A 15,073-nucleotide genomic window follows, 5' to 3' on the forward strand; every position below is an offset into this window, starting at 1 on the left:
CATACACAGAAACAGAATTCAATTATATAGCAAGTACCACATATAACTCTACAGAAAAGAATTCATGAAATAAAAAAATTCATGAAGTGATACAGCAAAGGTTATTTGCAATAGTATTAAATTCATATACATGTAAAATATTTGTATAAATAAAAGCTTAACATATACAGCACTCAATGATATTCTAAAGAAAAAGAGAGGCCAAGGATACAGCTCAGAGGCAAAGTGTTTGCGTGGCAAGCACTAGGTCTGAGTTCAATCCCTGGTACCATTAAAAAAAGAAGAAAACGATGCCCAGCTGGGCACAGTGCTACATGGCTATAATCCCCACACTCGGGAGGCTGAGGCAGTAGGACTGCCTGAATTTGCGGCCAGCCTAGACTACCAAGTGAGTTCAAGGAAAGCCTAAACTACATAGCAGAACTCTGGTTTCTCTTCAGATCGTATAAATCTTTTGCCTTTTACTGAACTACATAGCAAGACTCTGTCTCAAAAATAAAAAGTTTCTATGAAGACCACACAGGAATGCACCCACAATGTTAATTTAAAAACAACACAAAATTATACACATATATGTGAATGAGATTACAACCACTTTGAAAAATGTGTGTATATATATATATGTACATGGGAAAAAAGGTAAAAAGAAAAAAAACATTGTGAGTAGTAATCCATTTTGCTGAATATTCCAATTTTTTTAAATAAGCAAAGAATTTTGGAAATGGGAAACATTAATAAGAATGTATGAGCTGGGCATGGTGGTACATGCCTATAATCCCAGCATTTGAGAGACTGAGACAGGAGGACTTCTGAGTTCCACACCAGTTTGGCTACATAAGCAAGTACAAGGCCAGCTTATACTACATAGTGAGACTCTCAAAAAAGAAAAAAAAGTACAAACTCAGCACATAAGTCTAATAAAAATAATTCTACTTACTGAATTTCTTCCATATACAAACAATACACAGTCAGCCCTTGGTATCTCAGGGATTAATTCCAAAATACCCTGGAGATTTCAAAACACACAGATGCTCCCTAGGCCATTTATAAATGGTGTAGTGTTTGCATAAAACTGGTGCACAATCTCAGGTATATTTTAAATCATTTCTTGGTTACTTACAGTACCTAATACGATATAAATGCTATGCAAACAGCTGTCATATTGTATAATCCAGGGAAGCTGATGCAGGAGGATCACTGTAAATTCATGGCCAGCCTGGGCTACATGTTGAGACCCTGTCTCTTTTTCTCTCTCATACACACATAAACACACATACCATTACTTTACACTAATTCTCAAAAATGTTCACATCTGGAATATCACAAATCTTTTGAACTTATGGTTCCAGGTTTCACTTAATAGTTTATATAGACTAACCTAAACAAGCTTTGACTTTAGCAATGAACTCCTAGAGTTTGCAAGAGGTAAAACTACCTTTTGTCTACAAAAAGTCCACTACACAGTAAGTTGGTTCAACAATCACTTTCTACAGATGTGGTCTATATAAAGATAAATTGATTTTTCTATGAGATGCTATAGCCTAGAATGTATGTTCAGTTATTAACGGACTGGTACTACAACAATCAGTTCTGTAGAGCCACTTTAAACTTATACGAATATAGTCTCAACCACAATGGCACATGCCTCTAATTCCAGCTATTTGAGAGGTTGAGGCAGGAAAATCACAAAGTTGAGGGCAGCCTAGCAAGTTAGTAAACCCCGTCTTAAAACAAAAGTCTCAAAGGGCTGAGTTTAATTGCCAATACTAAATAAATAAAATAACACCAAGACTGGAAGCCAGCCATGGTAACATATGCTGGTTTGTAATCTCAGCTACTCAGTAGGCTGAGGCATGGAGGATAGCTTAAACTCAGGAATTCAAGACAACCAGCCTGAGTAACACAACAACACAACAACAAGACCCTGTCCAAATAAGAAGTAAAGATGCATTCAACTTATATCTGAATTGTTAAGACTACCTAGGTTATAATCGTAGCTCTACCACTTAGTATAACCTTCTGTTCTTGTAAAATGGGATAATAAGTATTACCAAGTTATCAAACTTTGGGTTTTTGTTGTTGTTGCTGTTTAACAAATCTATTTCCATTGTTTTTTGGGGTTTTTTTGTACCAGGAATTGTACTCATGACCTCACGCTTACCAGGCAAGCAGTTGAACCACTGAGCTAAATCCACAGCAGAGAGTTTTTTGGTAATCGTATGGAGAAGTTACTAGAATTCTAGTGAGTTTATTCTACTCTACCACCTCCAGTGCATCCCAAGGCAAGAATAAAGACACTAAGAAATACGTATGGGGAGCCAAGTGGGTCCTAAATCTAGCCAAGACAGTAGTTCACCAGAACAAAGGCCACAATCTAGGGCCCTACATGGGTTTTATTAATTCTACATAAGGGGAGCAGCTAAGGAATGAGTGACAGTGAGAGTGGTGGGAAATACATGACTGCTGTGAGCTGGGCTAGGTAGGAGGCCTGAGATCACCTCTGCAATATGCAGAGGGCAAAAAATGCAAAGACAGAGTAATCTGCATAACACAACTGAGGTAGTATCTAATAACTTGGGGTTGGTGATTCAATACTGATGCACAATCTTTTTTTTTTTTGCTCAGGGATGTCATAGCCTGTTTGTCAAGACTCAGCATGGAGCATGGCTCTCCATTCTATTCAGCTCAACCATGTTTTTCTGCAAGCTACTGGCAGAGGAAAAAAACAATTGTCACCTTCCAACATCAGCACCTCAGCTAGCCCAATTTATATTGTTTAAAGCCAACTGACGGGACAAAGAAATAGCCCAGCCAGCTTTGTACCTATCAATACATGAAGATAGGCCCAACTACACAAAATGTAGTTGCTCTCCTTTTAGGAAGAATCAAGCAAAGTCATCTGAGTGGTTCCCGTCAATTTTCACCATTAAATTTAACTGAAACATTCCCAGTTACAGGAAGTAGCACAGCAAATATGCTTGGACAACAGATGTGCCAGGATTCATAAACAACACAACCGTGTACAAGCACAGAGAAGAATCATTCCTACTTGTAGAAAAGCTGTAAAGATTAAGTGAGCCAGGGATGATAGTGCACATCTGTAATCTCAGCACTCGGGAAATTGAGACAGGAGGATCCTGAATTCAAGCACTGTCTGACCTACACAGAGAGACCTTATTTCAGAAACTGAAAGGCAGGGTTGGGGATTTAGCTCAGCGGCCTAAGTGCCTGCCTGGCAAGTGCTAGGTTCTAAGTTTGATCTCAATACCAAAGGGAAAAAAAAAAAAAAAAAAACACCCAGAAACTAAAAGGTTAAGTAAACAATGTGCATAAATTATACTTCTTTTTCATTCATCAGTTTACTTTGTAATCACAACATACCTAACTAGTCTCAATAATTTATTTCTACTACATAAATGAATGAGCCTCAGAGGTTTAAGCAATGTGCCCAGGATCAGAGAACTAATCAAGGAAAAATAGTGATGCTCTTACAAATTAGTCCTCCTTTGTTCATGATGTTTTTAAAAAGCTGGAGGCAGACAAGCTGTGGTGGTGCACAACTATAATTCTGGCACTCAGGAGGCTGAGGCAGGAGGATTGCTGGAAATTCGAGTCCAGACTGAACTGCACAATGAAACTCTGTCTCAAAAAGACAAAAAAAAAAAGCTAAGGATGTAGTCCAGTGCTCAACTGCTTGTCTAGTATGGGCAAGGCCTTAGGTTCAGTCCCTATCAGTGCAGGGGAAAAAAAAAAAATCTAAATCTGGCAGAAGCCATAAAAGACTAAATTTAAACACATAAGCCTGAAACGTTTATAAATAATCCAAAAAAGCCACCAATTTTTTTTTTTTTCTTTTTTAAGACAAGGTCTCACTATGTACTTCAGGCTCTCCTTGGATTCACTATGCCACCCAGGCTGGCCTCAAACTCCAGGTGATCCTCCTGCCTCAGCTTCCCAAGTACTGGAATTACCAGTATGTGCTACCACGCTCAGCTCAGAAAAAAATTTTAGAGAAAAAAAGTATTTGCAAAGAAATTCACAAAGTGTAAATTTCCCAAATATACAGAGTTCTTAAAAAGTAGTAAGAAAGATGACCAAAAGCCCAATACAAGATTGTACAAAAATACTAGGCAGTTCACAATATGAGAAAATAAAAATAGTTAAAGAAAGTAAATTAAAATTTGCCTGAAATTGTGGGGGAAGCATCTTTTTGAGACAAAGTCTCAGTATGTGGTTCAGGCTAGCCTTGAGTTCACTCTGTAGTCCAGACTGGCCCCAGAACTCACAATGATCCTCCTGCCTCAGTCTCTCAAGTGCTGTTGCCCACAATTTTAAAAAGTGACAAAACAATGAAATTGTCAAGTATGGTGGCACACACTCGGGAATCCCAGCACTCGGGAGGTTGAAGCAGGGGGAGTACTTTGAATTTGAAGCCAGTCTAGACTACATAGCAAATCCAGGCCAGCCTGAACTAAAAGTAGTGAGACATTGTCTCAAAAAAAAAAAAAAAAAAATTTATTTGTAAGATTGATGATCAAAATTTGATAATGTACTATGCTGATGAAGCTGTGAAAGAAATGGCACTCCCAAATACTGCTGCTAGTACATTTCTCAATACAAATTAGTAATACCTAAAATTTTCCTTTGACCCAATAAAACTAATACACATACACATAGGCACAAAGACATGTAAAAGAATACTCTCTATGGCACTCCTGACAGAAGATTAAAAACAGCATAACTGTCCACTTTGAGCTGATTAGTTAATGAAATACACATACATACACAAATATCCTGAATTTTTAAAAAATAATGAGGAAGCCAGTTGTGGTGGCACACACCTGTAATGCCAGCACCCAGGAGGCTGAGGCAAGAGAATTCTCATGTGTTCGAGGTCAATCTAGGCTACATTCTGAGTTCAAGGCCAGCCGTGTCTCAAAATAAATAAATAACAAGGAACAGCCACATGTGCTAACAGAAAAACCTCCTAGATCAAGTAAGTCAAAAACATTGAGATAAACTGTAAAACAATGAAATATAAATACTTATAATTACAGAAAATACACAAAATTGGAAAGAAAAGTTGGCTGCTTCTGGGAAAGGGACTAAAGCCCTTGAGAAACATGACTTCTCACTAGTATTATTTTTTCTTTTTAAATACAGATCTATGCTGGCTGTTTTATTTCTGACTATAAAACTTAAGTTGCAGGGGTTAGGGTTTAGCTCAGCGGCATAAGCGGCTGCCTGGCAAGAATCATGTCGTGAGTTTGATCCCCAGTACCAAATTCTGATATGAAAGGATAATAACCTACTTCATTGTTTATCAAAAGATCAAAAGGGTATAAAATGTTTTGTAAATTATAAAGCAGCACACAAAATTATAAACTAATCCTCTAACTGAATCCTCTAAACCAATTATTATAGTTATTATTATTCTTCTGATCATTTCTCTAAACTCAAACATGATAATTTTTAAAATACAATCTAAGTGTAGAGGCTGAAGATGTAGCTCAATGGCATAAGCACCTGCCTGGCAAGCACAAGGTTGTGAGTTTGATTCTCAGTACCAATTATCATCATCATCATCATCATCATCATCATCATCATCATCATCATCATCTAAGTGTAGACTCAATCTTGGAATACAGTTTTATTTTAATAACTACTGATCTTGATTTAAATCAGTGAATTTTTAGCTGGGCATGGTGATGCACACTTGTAAAACCCAGCACTCTTGAGAAGCTAAGGCAGGAAGATCCTAATTTTGAGACCAGCGTAGGCAAGTTAGCAACACAGGGAAACCTAGTTTCAAAATTAAAAAAAAAAGGTACGGGGATATAGTACAATGCAAAATTCCTCAATACCATAAAAAAAGAAAAGCTACCAGGCAAGGTGTGGCACACCTGTAATCCCAGCTGAGGCAAAAGGTTGAGGCAGGAGGATCACCGTGAGTTAAAAACACCATAAACGTCCATTTTGAACAGACCAGTTAAATAAAGTACACATACATACAGGACTACTTTGAATTATTAAAAAAAAAAAATGAGCCAGCCTAGGCTACACAATGAGATCTTGTCTCAAAAAAAAATAAATTTTTCAAAATATTGTCCTATAGAAATACTAAATCAGTTGACTACAGAAGGAATACATGCTCACTATTGAAAACAAGGTAAATAAAAACTATAATGATGCTATTTTAAAAATCTTAGTTTTTTTTTCTTTTCCAGTATTCTATGCAAGCTTAATGGATTAAATCATTTGTCTATATAAAAATTTTACTTTATTGTAATACAGCATTCAAATTACAATATTCCTCAAGACTATTAAAAGCTTCTAATAAACATAATTTTAATAAAGGAATATCTTGTTGATAAGAATACAAGTGCTTTAAAGTGAAATTCCAGCATGCAGGTTTGCCTAATAAACTCTGCCTTTTTGTTTATTGTTTTCTACAAATTCTCCAACAAACTAGATCCATCAAGCCATTTTCTTGCCCTCTAGTTTTCAGGGTTGCAATTTTATCAATCCTAAAACTCACACACACAAAAAAAATGTTACACAGTGGGCTGTTACCTTTAAAAGCAAGTAAAACACCTTACAAGTGTTGGCAAACCACAGTGGGCTACTATATCACTGAAAGCTCCAAAATGGTCACCATCACTGTCCTCAACTAAGCCCTTAAAATTAGACTATTAGAGACAGCAGAAATTCAGAACTATGATCCGTTTCTAAGATGCTCAATCTTTTTCTAGTACATGTCAGTTACTAGCAATCTGTCTGCAAACAAAATGCAAACAAAGGCATGTACTCTAAATTATTCCTGGGAGACTATCGGACAAATCTAATTAAATTTAAGTACAGCAAGCCCCCCACCATAAATGCTGATCATTCCATTTTTTAGAATGATTAGATCTCTCAGAGAAGCAGAGATTTCTTTAGTTTACTAGAGTATAATTATAGGCAAAAGAGAAAAACATCATTAATGTGCTTTTCCAATAGTAATAATTTGAATATCATGCTGGATAAAAAACATTCCTTTTCTACTTCTATGAACATGCTCTACTTTTCAAGCTCTGCCCTGTATTTACTGTCAAAATTAGACTACTAATGTGATGTTTACTGGTACACATTGTGTATTTTTTAGTGAAATAAGAATAAACACCAGAAACTGAAATTATGGAAGATAACCTTCCCTTTTCCAAATTTTCTTTAATGCAGTTTTACCACTCTTAAAATTATTTAAAATATTAAAAGGAAGATCATTCTTACTAGTTATTATTTTTCAATCAGCTTCTTAAATATTTAAAAAATTAAGCCCAAACTTAAAAGCTTCATTTATTATTGAAAAAAATAATCCTGGGCTAGAAGCCTAACTCAGTGATAGAATGCCTGCCTAGCATATGCAAAGCCCTGTGTTAGATCCCCACCACAACGAAACAAAAACATTCTTGCAACATGAAAACAAGAAAACTTTGGTATAGGGGCTGGAGAGTTAGCTCAGTGACATAAGCACCTGCCTTGCAAGCATGTGGTCGTGAGTTCGATCCCCAGTACCAGTTAAAAAAAGAAAAAAAAAAAAAAAAAAAAACTTTGGTATAAACCTGAACTGCCAAAAACACTAATAGCATTTTCAATAAAATAAACCCTGTATCATAAACAAGAACACTAACATCATACACACAACTGTATTGAGACACCATGAAAGACACTGGAAATCCCAAGGCAAAAGACAGGGCTTCCTTCCTCAATAATTAAGGCAACAAAGCATATACAGAAAAAAAGAATAAAAATACAAGATTAATGGTCATGCCACACATTCATTACACAGGGGAAGCATAGTGGGTTTTAGTACTACTGATCTTAGTTCAAATCTTAAACACACCATTTACTAGCTCATAAAAATTACTCCCTCTGCGTCCCTCCTATGTAAAATGGGTTGTTAGATTAAGTGACGTAAAATTCCTGGCAAACAGTAATAAGTAAAGGAAAGCTAACAGTAATATTGTTATTAGGAATAACAGACATTAGAAGAAACTGGCAATTGGAAAAGTTTCAAAAAGTACCATGTACTTTTTGTAATCTATCACCAAAATTCAAAAATCAAAACCTTTCTCACTTATTAACCAGAATAAAATACAGCCTCTACAGAAGACAAATGAAATTAGAAAACACTAAGGCTAAAAAAAGAAAACACTAAACCCCATCATACCTTGTGAACTGATTCAAGCTCTCCTATGAGAATTTAAGTGTCATATTTTGTCTTAAATATGTAAGAGTTAACTGCTTTGTTCAATACTGTATCAGTATCTAGGTTAATTTCTAGCACATAGTGACGATTCAACAGGTATTAATTGAATGAGTTTTTTTTAAAAACTGAGACTTAACCCTGTGCTATATGGTTAGCTGTTAGCAAAGCTAGCATTGGAACTTTCACTAATCTAGTGCGTTCTCATCTCCAGAGACTACAATAAGATCAATTCAACCACGTGGGCATAGCTGGGGCTAACAGCCAGGTTTTGAAAAAGGAAGGAAAAACATAAACATGTTTTGCATATTGTCTTGTGGTTTTTTGTTTTTTGGGTTTTTTTGAGACAGGGTCTTCCTAAGTAGTCCACGCTGGCCTTGAATTCACTGTTAGCCCAGGTTGGCCTCAGTTTCCCAAATGCTGAGAGTACAGGTATGCATCACCATGCCCGTCTGAAATTGTCAATTCTATTTTAACTGACAAACGCAAAACACAAAACTATTAACACAATTCCAGCACAATGTCTTGCACATAATAGGTTTCTTTAAAATGTCGGTGCATGAACCTACTCCAAAAACATCATCTCACAATCAGAAGCAAAAACTAATTTCAGCTTCTGTTTAATCTCCATAACTATTAGAGTCCTTTAGAATTTTTAGTAACCCACATAACAGTTATTAACACTTTAAAATAGGCAATAATGGAAAGAGATAAATTTAAAAATTTTCCTTGCTCAGAAGGTGACATACATCTATAAACCCAGTTACTTAGGAGGCTGAGGCAGGAACACATGAGCTCTAAAATTTTTAGACAACAGCACAGGTAATATAGGAAAACCAGTCCTGTCACACCCTACAACCTCACTCTGGTTTTTAAAAAAAGCTCCTAACCTGAAATATCTCAAGTGAGTATGTCTATGTCTAAGTTTGTGTCTTGCGAGAATAATAAAGAGAAACAAGTGACATACGTACAGAGAAATAATGAATGTGAAGCCAGGTTGTGCTGTTTTCTGACTCTACTGGGCTAAAGCAATTTAAAAAAAAAAAAAACCTAAAATTTTTAAAAACTAAAAAAAAAAAGTTTTTTGAGAGGTCTTGCTACATATAATTCTGGGTGGCCTTGAACTCACTATGTAACTTAGTCTGGCCTCAAATTCATAATGATGCTCCTGCCTCAGCCTCATAAGTGCTAGCATTACAGGTATGCATCACTGCACTCGGCAAAGGGAGACATATTAGGATAACAACTGGGAAAGTTATTTTTTCCTGTGCCTTCACAAGATAATCTTATTATTTCTTAGTGTCTTAAAATATTCCAAATTAACTTACTTGACTCATCAATCCAGTATAAATTAACCACTGATGTACATGTTAATATTGAAACAGCCACAAGAACATATATGTAAATGCGTTTAGTGACTATGAAACTTACTGCGCCTGAAGCAAATCTTCAGAGATGAATGACAGTAAAGAGGAACAGAAAACATAGTATTACCAGGGAGAAAATAAAGTATAAAGTATAGACACACAAAAGAAAGGCAACTGTATGTAAGTCCCCAAAAATATCAACCAGAGGAAAACTGCTAGAATTAGTCAACAGGACCAGAAAACAACAGTCTGCCAACAGGCATCTTGTTTTAAATCAAGTCTCAGAAAATGAACACCCAAAAGCACCTGTTTCCATTACTCAAATTTGACTTTCAGAAGGGCCCTGCAAACCAGTCATGATAACAGGATAACCAACAGCAAACAAATTGGGAAACAGAGTTCACCTATAAGAACAATTCCTGCAGGCTGATTTTTAGGGGGTGGGGATTTAGCTCAGCGGCGTAAGCACCTGCCTTACAAGCAGGTGGTCATGAGTTCGATCCCTAGTACTGATAAAAATGAAAAAAGACCAAAAAAAAAAAAAAGCATAGGCTGATTTTTTAAGAATGTTTTGGTTTTGTTTTTTTTTTTTTTTTTTTTGGTTTTTTTTTGGAGACGGGGTCTCACTAAGTAGTTCGAGCTGGCCTAGAACTCACTATGTAGCACAGGCTGACCTCGAATTCACGGAGATCCTCCTGCCTCAGCTTCCCAGTGCTGGAATTACAGGCATGTGCCACCATGCCCAGCAATTATTTTATCTGCAGCATGCACATAAAGATGTAAAACACATGTGCATATTTTTTTTCATTTCCACCCTGGTTCCTGGGGAGAAGGCTTTTTTCACTCTATGACAGAATGCCTAAAGTTTGATTCTAATACAGAAGCCTTCTGCCCAAAGGCATCCTTTACCCCAAAGTTAAGACCTCAGAACTTACGACAAATCTAAGCCAAAAAGACAGTATGGCAGGAAGATATCACACAGCAGCCAGGCAGCCTGGCCTAGGCCAGGAAGCACAATGCCACCGGCGCTGGAGAGCAGAACTGAGCAGGTGAGGTTCGGGCGAGTTTGCATCAGAGGTGCTCAATGGGACTGACAGGGGTCTGATATCTCATCCTGGACATCGTGGGAAGATTGTAACATGTTTTTGGGGGTTTGTTTTGTTTTGTTTTTCCCAGAAAGAAGATACTACGGTCCCAGAATGAAGGCGGTTTAGAGGTTTTCTATTTAGTAAAGGAATGGGCTAGGAAGAAAGCAAAAAGCCTGAAGGAAAGACTTCGAAAATAAGTTGTGACGGTTTTCCCAGGAGGTGATCTCCTTTGTTCCAAATACCACGTCTGGCAAAACCGCCACACCTGCTAAAGGATGTGTCGCCGTCACCCCCTCGGACAGCGACTGAACAGGTGAGCGTCCCGCTGCTGAATGGAAGTAAAAGCACACTTCGGTGGAAAAGATTCGACCCCTGCCTGATTCAGAACTTAACCCGCTCAGAAGTAAACTTGGTCGAGAGGGGAGGAGGCTGCACTCGCGAATCCAGGAAGAAGCGAGCGGAGCAGGCAGGATGCGAGTTACCGGGAAGCAAGGCTGCCGGAGGGAGCCACGGGGGAGAAAGGGAGCTCCGGTGGGACCCCCGGCGAGTAAAGGGCGGTGCAGAGGGCAAGGCTGTGCGTCCTGCTCGGGAAGGCGACTCTGCCAGGACGCCAGCCTCGGGCGAGGCGGGACAAGGCTGAGTCGCGCGAGTTCCACAGGGGCGCACCTGGCGGCCAAGGGGCCGGGACTAGAAACTTCTCGGGTGGGCGCGGGCAGGCGGGACCACGCGGCCCGACAGCCGAGCTCGGCGGGGACCCAGTCCGCCAGGCCGGGGCGGGGTCGGCCGGGGATGGCGCCGTCCTCCTCAGTCACGCGCACCCGCGGCCCGGCCCGCCAGCAGCTGCCAGGGGCCGCGACGCCGCGGCCGGTGGGGGAGGGGAGGGGCACCGGGCGGCCAAGCTCCACGGGCCGGCGGGCGGCGTTACCTGTGTCAGGGAAAGCTGGACTGCCGCGGCCATGGTGTTTCCATCATGCACGGGAGGATAAGGAAGGAGGGGCGGGCGGGCGGACCGGGGTTCGGGCGGGGGGGAGGCGGAGGGAGCGGCCGTAGGCGCAGCGTGGGCGGGCGGGCCGGCGGGCGTCTCCCCGAACTTCGACAACTTCCCTCCTTACGCGCGCCCCGCCCCGCCGGCCCCGCCTTGCCCCGCCCCCTGTCCAAGCGGGCTGCGGCAACCGGAAAACTATGGCACCGGAATCCACCCTGCGGGAGCAGAGCCCACCCCGGGCCGGCTGGGAAACCCGGCATGGAGGAGACAGGACCGCGGACGGGCTGCGGAGGCGACTTTAGGTTGTCCTGTGAATTGAAAATTAACATCATTTACTTACATCTGCTCTGAGCTTCCAGTTCTGAAGAATGAGGGAAATTTTATCTGTGGAGATTAAACGAAGGTAATGATGCTAACGAATAATAGTGCTTCATATACCCCAAGCTCTGACCAGACTATTTTTGGCTTGTACAGTTGCGCCAACGGAAACAGAAATCAGTTATACAAGTGAGGAAACTGAGACAAATAACTACCTTAACCTAAAACCATACAGCTGATTAGCTGTATTAGCTGGATTAGCATCCCAGTACTAGTTTGCTTCCAAAGTCTTTACACCTTATTACAGTGATAAACAAGGCTTTTAAGCCATTTCCTTTCAGGTCCAAAATCTACTTAGGAGGGAGAAGGAATATTGTCTTCGCCTACTGCCTACCATGTTTACATTGTTCAGTAACAGCACTGGGGAGGGATGAGGGTGTGTTCAGGGTTAGGGTGTATGCAGATACCCTGGGTTGGAACCCTAGCATGGAAACAAAATGAATGCCAAGAGCTATTCCGATGCCTCCAGCACTGCTAACTTCTTCCTTAGCCCACATGGGAATCCACCCCCCACCCCCGCCTTCTCCAGACTCAATGCAAGTATCATCTTCTTTGCATGCAGAGCATCTTCTCTCCTCTCTAGATCAGAGTTCCACACTCCTCTTTAACCGTTCTTCTCTACTTTATAAAGTCATCATTCCCTTAATGACTAAACGTTTACATTTGTCTGAGCCCTACAGTGAGAGATCTTCAATGAATGGATAAAAAAGATGTGGTAGTTTTATACAGTGGAGTACTACTCAGCCACAAAGAAGGATAAACTGGAGACTTTTATAGGTAAATGGATGCAACTTGAGACCATACTCATAAATTAAATAAATCAGACGCACATGGGTAAACATTGTTTTGTCTCACTAGTGTGAAAAGATGAAAGAAACATTATGTGTATGTATATATATGTATATCTATATGTGTATGTATATAGGTATATAAAAAAGTTAAGATAGTTATACTACTGATTTCTCTGACTTCTTTGAAGAGAAAAGTTGGGACTGGTACAGTTTGACAATTAAATGCAAGTGTCTTGTGCTCTGGGTAAATGATTTGGGGATGACCATGCACAATGTTTGTACCATTGTTGCTCCCTGATTGACATGTTTTGAGATTTTGATTTGTTTTATTTTTTCTCTTTGAAATAAAATGGATTCAAAAAATAAAAATATCTGTACTGTGCAAAATAAAGAGCTCAATGACTATATATATATATATATATAGAGAGAGAGAGAGAGAGGGCATACCACAATGCTATACATTTCTGCCTATTGCTGAACATAGCACATCCTACATTTTCTCATTGTGTTACCCGCAATTAGAATAGTCAGTTGCTTGAATTTCTCATTTTCAAAGGCTCAATTTATCTATTTATGTATTTTTGAAGCAGGGGCTCACTATGCAGTTCAGGCTGACCTTGAACTCACTTATGTAGCCCAGGCTGGTCTCAAACTCACAGTGGTCCTCCTACCTCAGCCTCCTGAGTACTGGGATGACAGGCATGCACCACCACACCAAGCTCAAAGGCTCAGTTTATATGCCATCTTCTTCAAGAAACCTTTTTGTTAGGTTGGTTGGGGGTTGTTTTGTTGTTTGTTTGTTTGTTTGTTTGTTTGTATGTGTTTTTGAGGGGTTTGTTGTTGTTTTATTTTGTGATACTGAGGATTAAAGCCAAGACTTGTACATGATAAGCAAATGCTATAGCATTGAGCTACACCCCTAGCCCTTTTTAATTTTGAGACAGACCCTCAATAAGTTGCCCAGGCTTGCCTTGAATTCAAGACCCTCCTGTTTCTTGAGTAGCAGGGATTACAGACATGTGCCAAAGTGCTGGTTTTCAGGATGCATTCTGGGAAATCTGCACCTCATCTCTTACTTGTTCTTATATATCATAAATGATTTGTTATACGCTGCTTTATTTTCAGAGGTCAGTTGAGGATTTGTTTGCACCTCAGTAGACAATAAAATCCTCAAGGACACATGGCTGACTCCCTATGACATCTTCCTCACAATTTAGTCTAACATACAGGAAGGCTGTAATCCAGCCTGAATATGTGATATATAAGTCAATGAAGGAGGTTGTAAGGCTTCCCACAACACCAAATTGTGGTGGAAACCATAACTCTATCAGGTCCACAACAGTTGCCATTCTCTCAGGAGTCTCCACTTGATAACACTGAGAGGGGCAGCTATATAAGATCCAGGACACTTTGGAGTACAGCCTTTTCCACCACAGGCAAACTACCCCCTGGAAATGCCTATAGGAGCTTTAATTGTGCTCAGATCCCTCAGACCAGGCTTGAAGAGTCACTGAGCAACCACTTAGTCAAGAAACTTTCCCTTGGCACTTTTACTATTATCTTTTCAATTCAAGAAGACACTGTTTAAAATTATTCTACCTTGGTGTATTTATCAGCTATACCATAATTGATGTTTCTATTGAGGTTTTCTATTTTGCAATGTCACATTTCAGCTGTACAGCAACACTGAAAGGAAGTCATCATCAGTCATTTCACAAATGAGGTAACTCTGTCACAGAGCTTAACTGGTTTGCCCAGGGTCACATGGATGGTAATCAAAGAAGCATGCTGTAATAATGTAAACAGGGCTCAGATATCAGAAACATTAGTGTTCCACTCCTGTTCTATCATTTACCAGTTATATTACCTTAGAGTTGTGAAATAGCATAAGTTAAAGTGATTAAAATTGTAGATACACAAATCAACTTAAGAAATCTGAAAGTCCTGGAAAAAATCACTTTTGAGAGAGAGAGACCAAGATGGTGGAACATTAAGCAGCAGAAACAACAGCCTCTCTGAGAGTCACTGTCTAGACACTAAAATATAGCATCATGAGGAAGACAAGGAGAAAAGTGCATCCACTGGACCCAAGAGGAATCAAGTGCAAATTGAAACCAAGTGAGAGTGAAGAGAGAAATTCCAATGGAAAAGGAGGTAGCTGGCGGCACTTTCTCCCTGAGATGAGACTCACTGCACAAGAGGAGTGGTTCAAACCTGCA

At 39.6% G+C, this 15,073-nt stretch overlaps 1 protein-coding gene across 5 annotated transcripts in view; it reads right to left on the reverse strand.

Moving 5' to 3' along the window:
- Eps15 (epidermal growth factor receptor pathway substrate 15) overlaps window positions 1–11,727 on the reverse strand; it is a 170,439-nt gene extending 158,712 nt beyond the window's left edge. For all 5 annotated transcript variants that reach the window (XM_003463059.5, XM_063236498.1, XM_023562055.2 and 2 more), the window contains exon 1: window positions 11,626–11,727. In XM_003463059.5, coding sequence (XP_003463107.2) covers window positions 11,626–11,658 — 33 coding nt within the window. In that variant the 5' untranslated portion in view covers window positions 11,659–11,727. The remainder of the gene's footprint in view (window positions 1–11,625) is intronic.
- Window positions 11,728–15,073: the final 3,346 nt, after the last annotated feature.

This window comes from Cavia porcellus, unplaced genomic scaffold, assembly GCF_034190915.1.
Source record: "Cavia porcellus strain 051 isolate PalLab524CR breed Dunkin Hartley unplaced genomic scaffold, mCavPor4.1 scaffold_25, whole genome shotgun sequence".
NCBI lineage: Eukaryota > Metazoa > Chordata > Mammalia > Rodentia > Caviidae > Cavia > Cavia porcellus.